Raw genomic sequence first — 18,524 nt, forward strand, 5'->3', positions numbered from 1 at the left:
GGATGAGGCTTTGGCTTAAGGGAGCGTGTGGCTGGTGTGGTCTCCTGGGCAGACCACTGCCCCTTTCTCCATGCCAGCAATAAGGCACTGAGCTTACTCATTTCTAGTTTTTCATTTAAAGTGAGAGATGTGGGCACCGAGGTGGCTTAGGGGGTTAAGCATCCGACTCTTGATTTGGGCTCAGGTCACCAACGTAGGGTCGTGAGATCGAGCCCCGCATCAGGTTCTGTGCTCAGTGGGGAGTCTGCTTGAGATAATCTCTCTCCTTCTCCCCCTGCCCCTCCCTCCAAGCTCACAGACTCTCTCTCTGTCGAATAAATAAATAAATATTTTAAAAAATAAATAAATAAAGGGAGATACCTGAGACTCTTCTTTTCACTCGACAATTAGAGGTCATTGTAGTTATTAACTGGCCTGATTTCAATAGTGTTGTGTCCTGAGGACTGGGGAGGCTGGAGAGAGATGGGGGAACGGCCAGTGGCTGGAGAAGTCAGAACACACGTGACATTTCTCCATCACACCCACCATCTCATGCGGGTGCAGATCGTGACTCCCCAAAACAATTACAGCAGTGACATCCAAGATCACCGATCACGGATCACCGTAGCAAATATAATAACAATGAAAACATTGGAAATACTGTGAGAATTACCAAAATCTCACCTAGAAACACAAAGTGAGCAAATGCTGTCAGAAAAAAACGGCGCCGACACACGCACTGGAGGCAGGGTTGCCGCAAAGCTGGAGTATGTGAAACACGCAACGTACGCAAAGGGCAATACAGCGAAGCGTGGTAAAGCACATAAGCCCGTATTTGCCAATGTCCGAAGGCATTTTTGGTTGTCACAGCTGGGGGCGGGAGGTGCTGCCGCATTCAGGGAGCAGAGCCCAGGGATGCAGGCCCCCCTCGGAGCTCTGGCTTTCCTGCGGAAACAACCCCCTCTCTAGATCGTCTCCAATGATCTCAGCTGTGCTGTGACTGTCTGGAATCAAAATACCAATATTTAGCGATGGGAAAAGTGTGAGCTGTGATCTCTGGCCCACCAACCCGGGGCACTGGGTACCTCACCGCCCCTCCCCACCAGACTGGACTTCTTGTCCCTACAGCATCATCCCCAAAGTCCTGCCCCTTTAAGAGAGGCAGGCGGCCCAGAACTTAAAAGACAGTCTTTGCCCAAGTGTTATCTGTAACAGTGACCAATCATTAACCCCATGAAGAGAGAGACTTACTTCAGAAATCAAGGTCACCCTCAATAGGGAGGGACCAGCAGCCAGACACAGAGCACAACGAGCTCGCTCGGAAAAAGAGCTGGTAGCAAAGCAATGAGCCTGAATTTCAGAAGTTCACGCCTCTGTTTTCCCACCCCAGTCAAAACCAATGGCTCACTCAGCACTTCTGCCCCCAAGGGTTCTCTAGGTCTCCGTTTCCTTGGGGTCATTCCTAAAGGCACGTCTTTCCCATCTTTCCCGGCAGTGTCCACAGCACTCCCTCAGCCCCTCACCCCCATCCCCATGTTTCTATAGGAGCTCACAGCATGGCCGCAGCCTGTCCACACCCTCCCGGACATCGCCCCCTCCGCCTTCCCGGGCACAGCGCCCTATTCCCCCTGGAACCCCCACCATGCTCAGGGTCTCGGGAACACACTATCCGTCTCAGCCCTGAGCCTCTGCTCCTACCTGCCCCCTGCCCAACGCCCCCTCCTCCATGTGGGCTCTTCTCGGTGAGCCTGCAGGTCGGAAGCCCAGAGCTCAGGGCTGAATTCACTCGCCTGCTGTTGACTCGCATCCACAAGGTGGGACGTGCAAAGAGGCTGTGCTGGGTTGAATCGTGTCCCCCAAATTTCACGTCCTTCCCGGAACCTCAGACTGACCTTATTTGGAAATCGGGTCACCACGGATGTAATTAGTTAAAATGAAGTAGGGCGGGCCCTTAATTTGGTAACTGGTAGAAGAGGGGGGACACAGAGAGACACAGACACACAGAGAATATCATGGGACCACAGGGGCAGAGACGGGTGATATGTGTACCAGCCAAGGACTGACGCCAACACAAGAAGCTGGAAGAGGCCAGGGCTCCCCCAGGCCCTTCAGAGGGAGCCCTGCCCCAGCCCACACCTTGATTTCAGACGTCCGGCCTTCACAACTGTAAGAAAAAAGTATTCTGTTGTTGTAAGCCCCCCAGAGTGCGGTGCTCAGCTGTGGCGGCCCTGGGAACATGGTGCACAGGAGACAGAGCCCCAGACCTCGAGAGGCTTGCGGTCCTGAGCGGCATCTCTTTCCGAACTCCGGCAGGACTCGCCCTCGGGCACAACCCGTGGCCCGCTTATTCCGGGCTACCTTGTCGTATTATTGCCGTCTCAATGTGCATTTTAGGTGCTCCTTTAAATAAAAAGTGAGATCCGTGCTTGGGTGTCCCACCTCCCTGCCTGCATGCAAAGCTACTCCTCTCCCTCCCTGTCCTTCCTCCCCCACAGGAGACCTGCAGTGGGTCCCACACCTGAGCCGTCTCCACCCTGGGGTGATAACCTGCAGCCTCCCACCTTTCTTCTCAGACCCTTCTGTTATTTATGCAGAATTAAGCATGTACCTCAGTGCGTGGACCTAATCATCACTGGCCAGACGAGGCCTCTCGGTCTCTCTTACCACGTACGCATCCACATATGGGTGCACGAAGGTGTCTGTATGTACACGGGTGCAAACATAGGCATGCATACATGTGCTCGTGTGTGTGTGTGTGTGCGCNTCAGTGCGTGGACCTAATCATCACTGGCCAGACGAGGCCTCTCGGTCTCTCTTACCACGTACGCATCCACATTTGGGTGCACGAAGGTGTCTGTATGTACATGGGTGCAAACATAGGCATGCATACATGTGCTCGTGTGTGTGTGTGTGCGCGCACACGTGTGTTCCCACCCTTCCCCGGCAACAATTCTCATGCACTAGTGTATATCCTTTATTTTTTTGTATCTGTTCCTGAAAATGTGCCAGGTGGCTTTGGGTGCTGCTGTTTTGATTTATGTCATGGTATCAAGCCGTATCATTCGTCCTGTCTCTTCCTACATTCTTAAGACCCACCCCAGGGGGTTGCTGTGTGGACACCCGCCAGCTGCACAGTACCCCACAGTGCACACTGCCCGCCGCTCGCTGGCTCCCGGCCCGGCGATGGACCTCCGGCTCCCCAGCTCCATCACGGTGCGTGTCTGTGGCCCTCCTGGGGCATCTGCGTGAGAATCTCTCTGGCATATGTGCCCGAAGCAGCATTACTCCGTCCTGTGGGGTGTGCGACTGGCTCAGGGCCCACATACGGGGCTGGTCCTGCGGATGGCCAGGTCTTCGGCGTGCCTCCCCACAAGCTCGGCTTGAGCTTCCCGTCTCACGGCATCGAGGCCAGCACTGGGTATCATCCAGCTTTCTAGTTTCTGCAGGCGATGGTTGTAAAATGAGATGTTATAGAATAATGGCATTGTTATAATGGCCACCACGTTGGAACATCTTCTCCTGTGCTCTCGGGCCCTTTGGGTTTCCTCTTTGTAAGTGGCCTTGAGATTCTTTGCTCATGTTTCCAGTGGGATTGCTTCCTCTTCCTGGCTGATTTATAGGCTTTCCTTCTGTTTTCTAGGTATAGTCCTTCTCACTTAAAAAAAAAAAAAGATAACAAAACAAAACTCTGGAGTTACTCACATACCATTCACCCAGAAAGTGAATAATCAACCCTTCCCACCGACAAATTTAGAAACTTGTCATCCCCTCAAAAAGAAACTCCATGTCCATTAGCTATCACTCCCACCCAGCCCCCAGCCCTAGGCGACCACTAATCTCCTTTCTGCCTCCGTAGATCAGTCTATTCTGGAACATTTAATTTAAATGGAATCATATAATAGGTAGTCTTTTCTAACTGGCTACTTTCAGTTAGCAGAATGTCTTTTTTAAAGATTTTATTTATTCATTCGAGAGAGAGAGAGAGCACAAGCAGGAGAAGGGGCAGAGGGAGAAGCGGGGTCCCAGCTGAGCAGGGAGCCCAATGTAGGGCTCAATCCCAGGACCCTGAGATCATGACCTGAGCCGAAGGCAGACGTTCAACTGACTGAGCCCCCCAGGTGCCCCTGGAGAATGATTTTAAGGTTCATCCACACTGTAGCATGAATCGGTACTTCACTCTGGTTTAACGCCAGATAACATTCCACAGGGTATCCATTCATCAGGTGATGGACCTCTGGGTTGTTTCCACTTCTGGCTACGAGGAGTAAGTGTGTGCTGAACAATTGTTACAGGTTTCTCTGCGGAGGCATGTTTTCATTTCTCCTGGGTCGTTACCTAGCAGGGGCGTGGCTGGATCAGACGGCAGCTCTGTGTTGAATTGCTGGAGGCCCTGCCAGACTGTTCCCCACGGCCTCTGCTCCACTTACGTGCCCACCAGCAGCGTGTGAGCGTTCTGATTTCTCCACACCCTCCCTGACACTTGCTTTCTGACTTGTTGGTTCCAGCCGCTCTAGCTGGTGTGACGTCATACCTCATTGTGATTTTGGATTTGCTTTTCCGTGATAACTCACAATGGTGAGCATCGTTTTCAAGAGCTTTTTGGCCATTTGTGTCTCTTCTTTGGAGAAATACATACTCAGATCCTTTGCCCTTTTCTTCATTGAGTTGTCTTTCTATTATTGAGCTGTCAGGGTTCTTTGTATGTTCTACAGACAAGTCCTTTATCAGATACATGATTTGCAAATAGTTTCTCATATCGGTGGGGCGTCTTCACTTTCTTGATGGTGTCCTTTAAAATACAAAAGTTTATAGTTTTGGCGAGGTCCAATTTATCTGCTTTTTTCCTTCCATTGTTTGTGCTTTTGAGTCATGGCTAAGAACCCCTTCTAAACCCAAGGTCAAGAAGATTTATTCCTATGTTTTCTTCTAAGAGTTTCATGGTTTGGCCTTTTACATTGAGGTCTTCGATCCATTTTGAGTTAATTTTTGTGGATGGTGTGAGCTAAGGGTCAAGCTTCATTCCTTTGTGTGTTTTCCTTTCTCTTTTAATCTTCACAAGTATCTTCTCCTGATCTGTTCTCACCCCATTATCTTGGATATGATGCCCTTTGTGGAACAGAAACAGACAGCACTTCTCAATGTCAAGTTGTTCCTATAACTCTCCTTGGATCCAACATCCTCAAATCTCCATGGAGTTGGTGAGCCCGTAATGGAGACTAACCGAGTCTCAACCCTTCAGACCAATGAAGGAGGAAGGATGTAAGGGAAGTCATTATATAAATCATCTTAGCATTTAAAGCTAATCCGCTTCCTTGGAGACATCAAAGGCCTTCTGGACTTGCAAAAGAATAACAGGTTGACAAATTGTTTTCTCCTTCCTTCATCCAGCTGCCACTAAATACCAAACTGACTTGCAGTGCAAGTAGCAGGGAGATAATGATGAGAAAGACAAAAGTCATATATTAACCAAAGAACCAGCAATCGAGACTTGGTGATCTGGGGGTGATCTTCTTCCAAGCCTCACACTATTCCTGATTCTATTCTTTCTCTCTGACCAGGAGCTCTTTCCTTTGCCCACATCTACCTTACCGTCTCCCTGAGCCACATAGTGCCGTCCCCCCAACATCTCCCGGTTTCCCTTCTTCCCTTCCCCCCCTCCCTGCTCTGGGCCAGAGCCCCAGCCATCCTGACTGATTTTGTCCCCAGCAGCTCCTCCCTCCTTTCCCCTAGAGATGGCTGACAAGACCTTCTGACTAACTCAGTGGCTTCTCTCTCTCTGGCTATTCTATCTCTGGTTCCCTCTTCCACACATGGGTCAGATTCTCTGTTGTGGATGTTGGGGTCCATCTGTACCAGCTCCTGTCTCTGCCCTTGGATCTGTTTCAGGGGAGGCTACTTGCTAGTAAACATGCCCCCGTGTTTATCTCTGACCTCTGAAACTTGCCACCTGCTTTAATAGATCATGGCATGGCACAGTTCCAAGCAAACAGGGAGGACGACACTCGACTCTAGGGGAATATGTCCCTGCGGCGGGAGGAATGAGAGGGAATCAGACCGAGGACAGTATGCTTTTTGGGAAAACAGAAGTGGGCCCTGGTCACTAAAGTGGTGAAGGGCTGGGGAGTTTCCAGACATGGATACCTCGAAAGGGTAACAGGAGCCCCCCAGACCGCAGCAGCCAGAGCCCCATGCACCTCCTCATGCCCCTGCCCACTGGGGAACCCCTGAGCTGTAGGTCCCCCTCCTTGGTCAGCCCGTGCCCCACCCTGTCCCTCCCTCCAGGGCGGGGTCGATAGAGCCATAAAGCTCAAGGGGTCAGAGACAAAGGCTGGCAGCAGAGGCCAGCCCAGAGCAGAACACACAGGTGCGTTCTGATGGGGGGTGCGGGGGGCCAGTGGGCAGGGGGCTGGAGGGAGGGGAGCAAGGGAAGAAGGGTGTGGAGAGAGGGGCAGGAGAAACAGACACGGAGGCGGGGGCGGGGGGGGGGAGCCAGAATGCAAGGGGCGGAAACCCAGAGGGAAGGACTCCAGGGCACAGCACTGCTGGGTTGCAGGCATAAACTGCCCAGGGGCGAGAGAGGAAGGGCGAAGCCAAGGCCTGGATGCCATTCTCAGGGTGCTGGGGTTGCGAAGTAGAGAGGAAGGGCATGTTTCATGTGTGGTCTCACTGGCCACAAAGTTCTCCCTCCTCCTGTGGCTTCATCACCATCATCCTCCTCACCCGCTGCCTGCTTGGACTTCGGAATAGAGGATTGTACTAGGAAAGGTAAAAGTGAAAGGAACAGCCAAGTTCAAGTTAAAAGGACCACAGATCTCCCACACATCTCTCTCCTTAGCAAAGCAGAAAGAAATTTGGAATTAAGAGATTATAAAACAGGGATCTTGGCCATGAAAAGACATGGAGGAACTTAAATGCATATGACTAAGTGAGAGAAACCAATCTGGGAAGAGCTACATACTGTGTGTGTCCAACTGTATGACATTCTGCAAAAGGCAGAACTATGGAGACAGTAAAAAGATCAGTGGCTGCCAGGGGTTGGAGGGAAGGGAGGGATGAGCAGGTGGACGGGGGGAGCCCGAGGATTTTTAGGGCAGAGAAACTGTTCTGTGTGGTCCTGTAACGATAGATGCACGTCCTGGTACGTTTGTGCAACCCCATAGATGTCCACCACAAGGAGCGAACCCTAATGGAGACTCTGGACTTCGGGTGAAAACGATGTGTCAGTGTGGGTTCATAGTAACAAAAGTCCCACTTTGGAGAAGGGTCTGTACCCTGGGGAACGGTGTGTGAGTGGGGGTGGGAGGTGCTTGGGAAATCTCTGCATCTTCTCAATTTTGCTGTGATCCTAGAACTGCTCTAAAAAGCAAAATCTTTGTGGGTTTTTTTTTTTTAAGGAGGCAGAACACAAGCTCACCCCATATCCTTTTGCGGGCTCTGGATTCACCCCAGCAGCCCCTAAGTGTCCCCCATGCCCTTCAGGCTGGAGAACACAAGATCCTTGAGTCCCTGGGCCTTCCCACCAGGGCCAGTGGACGAGACAAGACAACCAGAGGGGACTGTGCTGGCAGCCCTGGGGGGCGGGGGGGGTGATACAAAGACCCTGACCACAGCCCCCCAAAATGGAAGGGAAAGGGCATCTCCCCAAATGCCTGGGATGGTTCCACTCTGTATGGAGGGTCAAGTAGCTGGAGGGCCCCATCAGAAGGGCCAAAAAAGCCTCTGGCCACCCCGTCCTCACCCTCAAAGCCACAGGACTACAGCCTAATCACAGTCGAATCACTTCACATTGCTTACATTTTTAAATGTGTTGGCATCACAGACTGAATCTTCATAGTTGACTTTAAAAAGGAGAGTAATGGCGCCTGGGTGGCACAGCGGTTAAGCGTCTGCCTTCGGCTCAGGGCGTGATCCCGGCATTATGGGATCGAGCCCCACATCAGGCTCTTCTGCTATGAGCCTGCTTCTTCCTCTCCCACTCCCCCTGCTTGTGTTCCCTTTCTCGCTGGCTGTCTCTATCTCTGTCGAATGAATGAAAAAATAAAATCTTTAAAAAATAAAAAAATAAAAAAAATAAAAAAATAAAAAGGAGAGTAGCCAGCATTTCCTGAGTGCTTCCTAGAAGGTGGGCGTTGTTCTAAACGCGTTATCCTTATTGTCCCATTAATTTCTTGCACCAGTTCTAGAAGGTTGTTAGTTCCAGTGCATTGAGAAAGTGGAGGCCCAGAGAGTCTGAGCGACGTGCCCAAGGTCACACAGCCGGTCCGGGTGGGAGGTTGCACCAGCACTGGAGCTCAAGCAGCCCGACTCTGGAGCTGACTCTGAACTTTTACACTAAATTTCAAAACACATCTTCATAAAAAGTATTGTATTGTATCAAAAAATGTAAGTTTTGCTGTCAATTTTCAATGACACAGTAAGCAGTCTGAGGCGTTTGGATTTGGCTTACCCATAATCTAAAGGTGGGGAGGCAAGAGCCCAAGGCTCTGCTGTGCTGAGAAAGTACGTAGAAAAGGGCAAAATGAGTTTGTATAGGTAAGAAAATCCACGGGACTATCGGAGGTCTGTAAGGAGAGAGCAGAATTAAAATCAATGGGAAGGGGGCACCTGGCTGGCTCAGTCATGAAGCGTCTGCCTTCGGCTGAGATCCTGATCCCAGAGTCCTTGGATCAAGTCCTGCATCGGGCTCCCTGCTTAGCAGGGAATCTGCTTCTCCCTCTACCTGCCGCTCCCCCTGCTTTTGCTCTCTCTGTCATAGGAATAAATAAAATCTTTTTAGAAAACTGATGGGAAGCACAGATCTGAACAGCATTAGGGCCCCAGCTGCTGTGGAAGCCTGCCTCCCGCTGGGGCAGCCAAGGGAGGGGGCTGAGTCCGTAGGAAAACCACCAGGCCAGGGGACATGGCCATCCAAGGCTCCCGCCTAGTGGAAACCCACTTCCTCCCATCAACCACTAAGTTCCTCTCCGCTACTGCATTCCAGAGCCATGCGGCCAGAGACCCTGGCCCTCGGTGGGGCCGTCGCCGCCATCCTGGTGCTGCAGGCACTGGCCACGGCCAAGTGCCCATCACGGACCCTGCACAGCAAGGCCAGGGTGTTTGAGGACCTGAGTGCCCAAGAGCTGAAGGCCGTGCGCAGATTCCTCTGGTCACAGGAGCCGCTGAGGCTCGAGCCCTCCCAAGCGCCCACCATGGCCAAGAACTCCATATTCCTCATTGAGATGTTCCTGCCCAAGAAGCAACACGTACTGAAATTTCTGGACAAAGGTGGAAGGCCTCCCGTCCGCGAGGCGCGAGCGGTCATCTTCTTCGGAGCCCAGGAGCATCCCAATGTCACCGAGTTCGCCGTGGGGCCCCTGCCACGGCCCTACTACATGCGAGAGCTGCACCCCAGGGCGGAGCACCGCACCTCCTGGGCCTCCAGGCCCATCACCGGGGCCGAGTACGCCCTCCTGGGCCAGGCCCTGCAGAAGGCCACCAAGCCCCTGCACCAATTTTTTCTTCACACCACAGGCTTCTCCTTCCAAGACTGTCACTCGCGATGCCTGACGTTCACGGACGTGGCACCCCGGGGGGTGGCCTCCGGCCAGCGCCGCTCCTGGCTCATCTTGCAGCGCTTTGTAGAAGGCTACTTCCTGCACCCCACGGGGCTGGAGCTCCTCATGGATCACAGCAGCACCCACGCCCAAGACTGGACGGTAGAGCTGGTCTGGTACAACGGAAAGTTCTACCAGAGCCCGGAAGAGCTGGCCCAGAAGTACGAGGAGGGGCAGGTGGACGTGGTGATTCTGGAGGACATACCCCCCAAGGCCCAGGGCGGGGAAGGCACAGAGGAAACGCCCCTCTTCTCCTCCTACAAGCCACGAGGGGACTTCCCCATCCCCATGCCCGTGAACGGCCCCCGCCTGGTCCAGCCCCAAGGTCGCCGCTACAGGCTGGAGGCCAACACGGTGCTCTACGGCGGCTGGAGCGTCTCCTTCAGGCTGCGCTCGTCCTCAGGGCTCCAGATCCTCAACGTGCTCTTCGGCTGCGAGCGCATAGCCTATGAGGTGAGCGTGCAGGAGGCGGTGGCGCTGTACGGAGGGCACACGCCCGCGGGCATGCAGACCAACTACATCGACGTGGGCTGGGGGCTGGGCAGCGTCACGCACGAGTTAGCGCCCGGCATCGACTGCCCGGACACGGCCACCTTCCTGGATGCCCTCCACCACTACGATGCCGACGACCCCGTGCGCTACCCCCGAGCCCTCTGCATCTTTGAGATGCCCACGGGGGTGCCCCTTCGGCGACACTTCAATTCCAACTTCAGTGGGGGCTTCCACTTCTATGCGGGACTGCAAGGCCAGGTGCTGGTGCTACGGACCACGTCGACGGTCTACAACTATGACTACATCTGGGACTTCATCTTCTACCCCAACGGGGTGATGGAGGCCAAGATGCACGCCACCGGCTACGTCCACGCCACCTTCTACACCCCCGAGGGGCTGCGCTATGGGACCCGCCTGCACACGCACCTGCTCGGCAACATGCACACTCACTTAGTGCACTACCGCGTGGACCTGGACGTGGCAGGTAGGCCTCGGGCTTGGAACCACCCTCCCAGCCAAACGTGTGCCTTCCAGCGGGAGATGGTGCTGAGCCTTCCCCAGAGGCACAGAATCAGGAGCCTAGCGTGCTTCTCTGCAAACTGCAGTGCTAGATGTCTGTGTGTCCCTGAGAAGCAGCGGAAGGGATCAGCATGTCCGTGGCCCTGGATGCGGGCAGTGGGGCTCCTTGACCCCCAAAGGGGGGAGGGGACAGAGCGGTGCACATGTGGGGTTGGGGGTGGGGACAACGCCTAGGAGTGTAAGAAATGTCGCTGCCTCGGACTGTCGTCCACAATACTCATTGTCTCCTGGGTTAACGATCTCACCATGAAACATGGTGGGGGCATCATGACAGGCTTTGGCTGACTCTGAGTTGTCTTCGAATCCCTCTGTTGGTTTTTTTGGTTTTAATTCCTTCCCTCTACACTACAGCTAGCTCAGCGCTTATCCCCAACGACTCTCCGCTCCACTCCTGATGGTTTGCTCTTGGACGTGGTCTGGGATGGAGATCCCGGCACAGAAATGAGGGTATTTCAGGTCAGGGGACTTCGTTCTCATTGTCCTTCTTCCCGCACACCTGCAGGCACCAAGAATAGCTTCCAGACCCTGCAGATGAAGCTAGAAAACATCACCAACCCCTGGAGCCCAAGACACCACCTGGTCCAGCCAACCCTGAAGCAGACACGTTACCACCGGGAGCGCCAGGCGGCCTTCCGCTTCGGACAGACTCTGCCCAAGTACCTGCTCTTCACGAGCGCCGAGGAGAACCGCTGGGGCCACGAGCGCAGCTACCGGCTGCAGGTCCGCTCCACGGCCGACCAGGCGCTGCCCGTGGGCTGGCAGGAGGAGCGGGCGGTCACCTGGGCCAGGTAAGGCAGGGAGCTAGGATTCCTGTGTCTGTCTTTGAGAGTCTGAGTCTGTGTGGTGGTGTAGCTGGGCCCGTGAACGTGTGTGTGTGTTTTCTAGACCCGGGTCTCCGTGTTGGGGGAGGGGGAGGAGAGAGCCGTGCGGCGCCCCTGAGCCTTGGTGGACGGTTGGTCCGTCTGGCTGACCCCCAGATGATCTCACGGTGGGGGGAAGACTGTCACTTTCCCCCACCGTTGACCCTGCTGATGTCTCTGGGAGGGCTGAGAGGCGCCGTGGCACCCAGAGCCAGCTGGCTTCTCTTCTGGGCAGGTACCCCCTGGCCGTGACCAAGTACCGGGAGTCCGAGGTACACAGCAGCAGTATCTACAACCAGAACGACCCCTGGGACCCACCTGTGGTCTTCGAGGAGTTTCTTCGCAACAATGAGAACATCGAAAACGAGGTACAGGGGGGCCCCTGGGGGCTCAGTTTGGTTAAGTGTCTGACTCTTGATTTCCACTCAGGTTATGATCTCAGGGTCGTGGGATCAAGCCCCATGTCAGGCTCTGTGCTCAGTAGGGAGTCTGCTTGAGATTCTCTCTCTCTCTCTCGGCCCCTCCCCCCAGCTCGTGCGTGTGCTCTCTCACTCTCTCAAATAAATTAAAAAAAAAAAAAGAGAGAGAGAGAGAGAAAAGGTACAGGCCCTGCCTTCCTCCATCCTTAGCTGAAGACCAGATCTGTGTGGGGTCCCAGGGTGGAGAGCACAGCTGGCCGTGTGGAGCCCCAGATCAGCGGTCTGCCCATTCCCAGCTCAGCGGTTGCTCACCCTTCCCCTCTGAGCCTCCTTAGAGCTTGCCCGCCACTGTCTCCCACAGGACTTGGTGGCCTGGGTCACCGTAGGCTTCCTGCACATCCCCCACTCAGAAGACATCCCTAACACAGCCACACCCGGGAACTCTGTGGGCTTCCTGCTCCGGCCTTTCAACTTCTTCGCCGAGGACCCATCACTGGCGTCCAGAGACACCGTGATCGTGTGGCCCCGGGACAGTGGTCCCAACTACATCCAGCGCTGGATCCCGAAGGTAGAGGGGGACTGCTTGATGCCTGAGCCTTTTAGCTACAATGGAACCTACAGGCCTGTGTGAAGGACCCTCTGCCCCCAACTAACCCCACCTAGAAGCCCAGGTGCCCCCCAGGGATGGACAATAAAGCCCTCAGGGCTCAGCTCCGTGTGCTGCTTCTTTGGGGGGGGCACGGTGGGGGAGGCCGCGCAGCAGGCTCTGCGTGTAGGACGCACCCAGATGAGAAAGCAGGTGGCCTTGACCTCCCTCCACCTTGGTCTACTCCACCCCAGAAAAGACCTCCATCACTAAGGCAAGTGACGCTCACTGAAATACTAGATTCACCTATCAGATTGGTTTTAAAAAACAGACTGGCAGCTCCCTCTCACAGGTCTGCAGGGACCCTGGGATGTCATCAAGGGGCAGGCAAATTTGTGCGGCCATAGGAGGACGTTACAGAAAACGGGCAAAACTGCCCACACCTCTACTCTGGACACACTGATCCAATCCCAGGGCTTTACCCCAGAGGGCTCCCTACAAACCCGGGAAAGACACGTGCACAGATTCACTGTGGTGCCGTTTGTAATCGCAGAGTCTGGAGGCAACCTAGCCGTCCATGCACAAGAGAGACCCTGCGGGTCTAGATAAACAACGGACAGCCACACAACACAATCTGGGGCATTGTATGGGTGGGGACATTCTCTGCACTGGTAGCGGAAGAGCTTCGGGGTGTAGATACCCCAGAAAGACAGGCAAGGAGATAACTAATGCCCATCATCTTAGTCTGGTCCGGCTGCTGTAACAAAATCCCACGGACTGGGGGCCTTAGGAACAGCGGAAGTCTACTGCTCACGGCTCTGGAGGCTGGAAGTCCAAGATCAGGGTGCCAGCAAGGTCGGGTGAGGGCCTCCTTCTGGGTTGCAGATTCTGATTTCTGGATGTGTCCTCGCATGGTGGAAGGGAAGGGAGCCTTCTGGAGTCTCTTTTATAAGAACACTGATCCCATTCACGACGGCTCCATCCTTCTGACCTAAGCACCTTGCCAAAGGCCCCAAGTCCTAATAGGATCACATTGAGTGTTAGGACTGCAATATGAGCTGGGGCGGGGCGGGGGGGTGACATACACATTCAAAAGGTAGGTGATGGGGAGAAGTGGATGACACAGGGGAGGAAGCAGGAGTGCTCGAAGTAAATCAAGCCCCAGGGAGTGCACTGACCACCCGCCTTCTCCTTTCCTTTGCTGAGTTGTTTTCCTTTCTTAATCATGAGAATGTATTACCCATTTGGAAAAATTTAAATCTAAATTTTAGAAGAGAAAGGGAGGGAGGAAGGGAGGGACTCTTGTTGCTCATTGATGGAACTGATGGATAAGGCTGGCTGCTTCCTCCCGGGTCCCTCTCCCTCCCCAGACTTTCTCCTCTGATCTGAAAGAGGAGAAGACACGGGAAAAGTAATCAGCCCACAGATGTGGTTGGTTTTCTCTTCCCTCTCCATCACGCCTCTGAATGAAGACTTGGTGCCGTTCCCACCTGAGAGTTGGCCTACCCCTCCCGTTCCTATTCTTTATCATCCTCCCGAATTGGGGGGTGGGAGGGAGGGGTGGCCATCATTCCCTCATCTCCCTGCCATGCACCCTGCTGGTGGGACGATCTGAGACTTGGGTTTGGGCTTTAGAGGGGCTCCCAGGACAGCCCCCCACCTCCCTTATCTGCTGTAGTCTCCCCTAAAGGGAAGCTACATGGGCTCACCCACTAGGCTTGGGGGCCCACCCCTAGCTAACCTTCACTGTGACCTCGCTTTCCTCTGTCATTGTTCTGATTGCCTGTTCCTACCCCGGGAATCTGGTGTGAAGGTGTGGCTGTGCGAGGGCAACATTAGTCTGGGTTCCCTGGTGCCCAAGGGATGTTAATCAAGCAAAGAAACTTGCCTCGTGCTTAACAGTCCAGGAACCCACTGGAATAGCTTTTATTTGTACGGCAGTAAGAAGGTGAATCTTAAGCTTTTCATCTGAACTCACCATTTTGACAAACATTACAGGATTTGGACTCAGCATTTTGGTAACAATGGATACAATATTTAAAATAACAACAATTTTTATCTTAGCCATTTTCTTAAATTTTTGAAATTTTCTGAGCATTGTTTTAAAACTTTGAAACAACTAAAACACGAAAGATTATGAATGTCCACAACAGAAAAAGGAAGAGAGCAAATTTTTTAGCACGAGGGGAGAAATTCTAATCTTCTTAAGAAGGGTTAGTAGTTCAGTAGACAATAACTCCCTCGGAAGGGGAGCCAGGAAATGCATTCGCTTGGAAACTTTTTACTTTTAATTAACCTTCAGCCTTACTGGGAAAGCTGTTCACTGTTCTTTAAAAATTCTTTTTTTTTCCCTCATTCCATTTTCCTCGAGTTAAGAGGAGTGTCTTCAATGTTAGCCTGGAGGCCAATCATGAGTATCCTGTATCCTAACATCATTCTAACATCTGGCAAATTCCATTATTAACCCATAGATTAGCAACAACAACAAAAAGAATATTATCTAAAAGGATCCGTTTTTAACAACAACAAAAAATTATGAGACACGCAAAGAAACAGGAAAGCGTGACCCCCATATGAGGTGGGGGGAGGAGCAGAGAACAAAATCTATCCATGAGGGGACCCAGCTGTAGAACTGAGCAAAAACATCAAAGCAGCCATGATAAGTGCGTCCAAAGAGCAGAGGGAAATTGTGCTTGAGGAAGTAAATGAAACTGTGACAAGTCTCAGCAAACAGAGAATATCACTATAGAGACAGAAACTATTTTTTAAAAGAACCAAATGGAGGGGCACCTGAATGGTACAGTCAGTTGGACGTCCGACTCTAAGTTTTGGCTCAGGTCGTGAGCTCAGGGTTGTGGGATCAAGCCCCGAGTCAGGCTCTGCAGTAGGTGTGGAGTCTGCTTGAGATTCTCTCTCTTCTCCATCTGCCCCTTCCCCACTCTCTCTCTCTCTCTCTCAAATAAATAAATAAATCTTTAAAAATAAATAAAAGAACTAAATGGAAAATCTGGAGTCAAAAAGTACAATCCTTGACATGGAGAATTCTTCAGGCTGGGCAGTGTGGATTTGCTCTCACGTCCTCACTGGAACTCTCAGCCATGGTCCAGAGGCAACCCACGTGAAAGAGGGAAGGGAACCCACGTCAGCAGGACAGCGATGCAGCTATGCATCAGTGACCCGGCACGAGGCTCTGGGCTGGCAAGGCAGGGCATTGCCCGAAGCATGTGTGGCCAAGACGTAACTGAGCAGATTTAGACTTGACCGTGGGCCTGAGCAGATACTCTGGCTCTCACAGCGAAAGTAGCTAATTAATTAAAAAGAAGGATGAGAACAATGACCATAAAGTCCCAAGAGGATGGGCCTTTGTGTCTATGGATCTTTCATAAAGCCCAAAGCTGACAACATTGAGCACATAGGACCCCAGGTATAATAAGACCTAGAATTTCATGCACTGTCTCGACATCTTTGAGCATCACAAGACCCCAAAGCTCCAAACACAAGTTCCCTGCTCTCTGCAGATATGCCCCCCACCCAGCAGGAGAGTGTCCTCATACAGCTCACTGCTCTCCAATTGGTTCTCAACCAATGGGTTTCACTTATCCGCCACCTGCCATCCAGAGCCCAAGGATAGCAAGAACAGGCCACATCAGTAGGGTGATTTTCCCTCCATCCCCGTCCCACCCTAGCCTGACCCTCAGGAGCCTGAGCAGAAGAGCAAGCAGGGAGGGGAAGCCAACCCGACTCATCCCCAAGCCAGGACCCTCGGACCTGGGGTCAGGCTGAACTGGGAGGAGAGGAAAACTTTGAATTGGATGTAAAAAAGGAATTTTAAATTAACTTGATGGGGCTGTTTAATACCCGAACATAATCACATAATCAAAAAGCGATGGTAGGATGTGCCCCCAGTGTCGTTAAGAACAGGATAAAAGAACCAGCCGGCAAACAGGGAAAATCTTCCAGCCCAGGAGCCAGGACAGTGAGAGGAAAAGACCCAGTGGCCAGGCTCAGCGGTGGGAGCTGGACCCCTGCAGACGCCTGGACCCCAGCTGGAGAGAGAGGAGAACAAAGACCCATTTCCCCCTCTCCACCCAGTCTCCCACCAGGGCTTCCCGCTGCTGGAAGCTGTAGCTTAGGAGCCCCAGCCACAGGGCCTGTCCCCAGAGTGACAGAACAGAGGAGAGGGGCCAGGGAGGGTCTCAGGAACCATGGAACAAGCTGAAAGGCAGCAAATGGAGGGGGGACCCTCTATTTCCACTCTGCACCCCATCCAGCTCCAGTTGTTCAGTAAACTGGCTCACAGCTATGTCGGCCCCCAGGAAACAGGACCTGTGGTGCTCAGATAATGTCAGGGTGATCTAGACCCAAAGTCACGTCCAGTCAGTGGTCCTTGGGGTTAATCTCCTGGAGGAGGAGCCCTGACCGCACCCTTTGGGGTGAGCATATCTTTTCACTCAAATCATGGGCACCTCCCATAATTTGCCTCCCACGTGGTCAGGCTGGCCCAAGTTCCTCTGGCAGCTTGCAGACCCCAGCACATAGGGTCAGCTAAAGGGAAACTCTCAGAGCTGCCCAGATATCTCTATGATTGTTCAGTTGGGGGTGGGGGGGGGAGTGGCAGACGTCCCCAGGAGACAGACCCTTGTTATGCACACCTCCATCCACCCGCACTTGCCAGAGGCTGGAACCCTGGCAAAAGGGGGCAGGGTTGGTCCTATGCATTTTCCCCCAAGACAGGGCCAAAGTCCCAGCTCTTCCTGAGAAGAAACGCTGGTGGGCGCCCCCATGCCAGGCTTGGCAAAGCTGTCAATTCTCAAGAGCACTGACAGAAGGAGAAGCACAGGGCTGGGTTCTGAGTGGGAGGAGACACCCCCACCCCGCCCCCAACCTGCTTTGCAAAAGACTACAGAGATCCCACCGAGAGAAAAGAAGAGAGAAAACCAGGATTTACACCCCCACTCTCCTCCCCCCTGCTCCAGCCCAAGCACATTTCCTCCCCAAGTAAAACAGAATGTGGTTTTGTTTGTGGCTGCTGGGCTCCCAGGTGGAGATGCAAATAGGGAAAGCCTTGAGTGAACTAAGTGGCTTTATATAACAGTAGAGGAAGCTAGGAGATTTAAGGAAAGAAGAACCTGTTGCTTGTAGAGGCTTTTCGGGGAAGGCGGCCTCAGCCCTGCAAGGGGAGCTCTGGGGAGACGGGGAATGAGGGCCCATAGAAATCCTTGTCTCCCGGCCAACAGGTACTAGGGTTCCTTTAAGAATTTTCTCACTATTGCCATTTTAAGAATAAAAAGGATAAAGAGGCAGGCAGCAGGGGCTTCCTGGTGGTCTGGGTCCTGATCCTGGGAAGTAGGACTCTAACCCCAGCGGCCCAGGGCCATGTGCAGGGCCAGGCCTGGCCCCAGCTCTGCAATGCACACCCTCGAATCTGTGCGAGTCCCACAACCTGGGAGACCCAGTGCTTCGGCCATCAGATGCCAGGCTGACTCCAAGCTCCTTCCTTCCAGTCCACCCAAGACTGGGGATGCTTCTCGTGCCCCCACCCCCATCTCATCTCCTCTTGCAGCTCAGTCTTCTCCACACCCACTGCCCCACTGCCCGTGACCCTGGGCCGCTCGGTCTCCCCGCTCCTCTCCTCCCCAGCCCACTCCGGCCTTACAGGCCCCACCTGGGAAAACCAAGGATATACATCAATCTGCCAACTTCCACCGCTACCCACACAGCACCCACCTCCCCACACAACACACACACCCCGCCGAAACGGCAGGCGTTCCACTTGGGCTCTGGGCTAAAGGCCGGAGAAATCATCTTCCTGCTCTTCTTTGGGCTCCTCGCAAAAGCGTCTGCTGCCTCCCTTAGTGACTTAGGGCCACACTCATTACCAAGGCCCCCCACGGCAGCTCACGGTCAGGGCTGGAAGACCGCCCTATGTACCAAGCAGACTCAGAGGAAGAAGGGGGCACCAGTCACACACCGTCAGTGGTCCACTGTTAGTAAAGCCGTGTGCCCAGGGGCCAGG

At 53.4% G+C, this 18,524-nt stretch overlaps 1 protein-coding gene across 1 annotated transcript; it reads left to right on the plus strand.

Moving 5' to 3' along the window:
- Positions 1–8,963: 8,963 nt before the first annotated feature.
- On the plus strand, positions 8,964–12,594 carry AOC1 (amine oxidase copper containing 1). Its single transcript, XM_002915497.3, has 4 exons — positions 8,964–10,548; positions 11,146–11,431; positions 11,739–11,871; positions 12,284–12,594. Exons 1-4 carry the CDS (start codon positions 8,964–8,966, stop codon positions 12,551–12,553), a joined length of 2,274 nt encoding a protein of 757 aa, XP_002915543.1. The 3' UTR covers positions 12,554–12,594.
- The last annotated feature ends 5,930 nt before the right edge of the window (positions 12,595–18,524 follow it).

The sequence above is a fragment of the Ailuropoda melanoleuca genome, chromosome 1, assembly GCF_002007445.2.
Source record: "Ailuropoda melanoleuca isolate Jingjing chromosome 1, ASM200744v2, whole genome shotgun sequence".
NCBI lineage: Eukaryota > Metazoa > Chordata > Mammalia > Carnivora > Ursidae > Ailuropoda > Ailuropoda melanoleuca.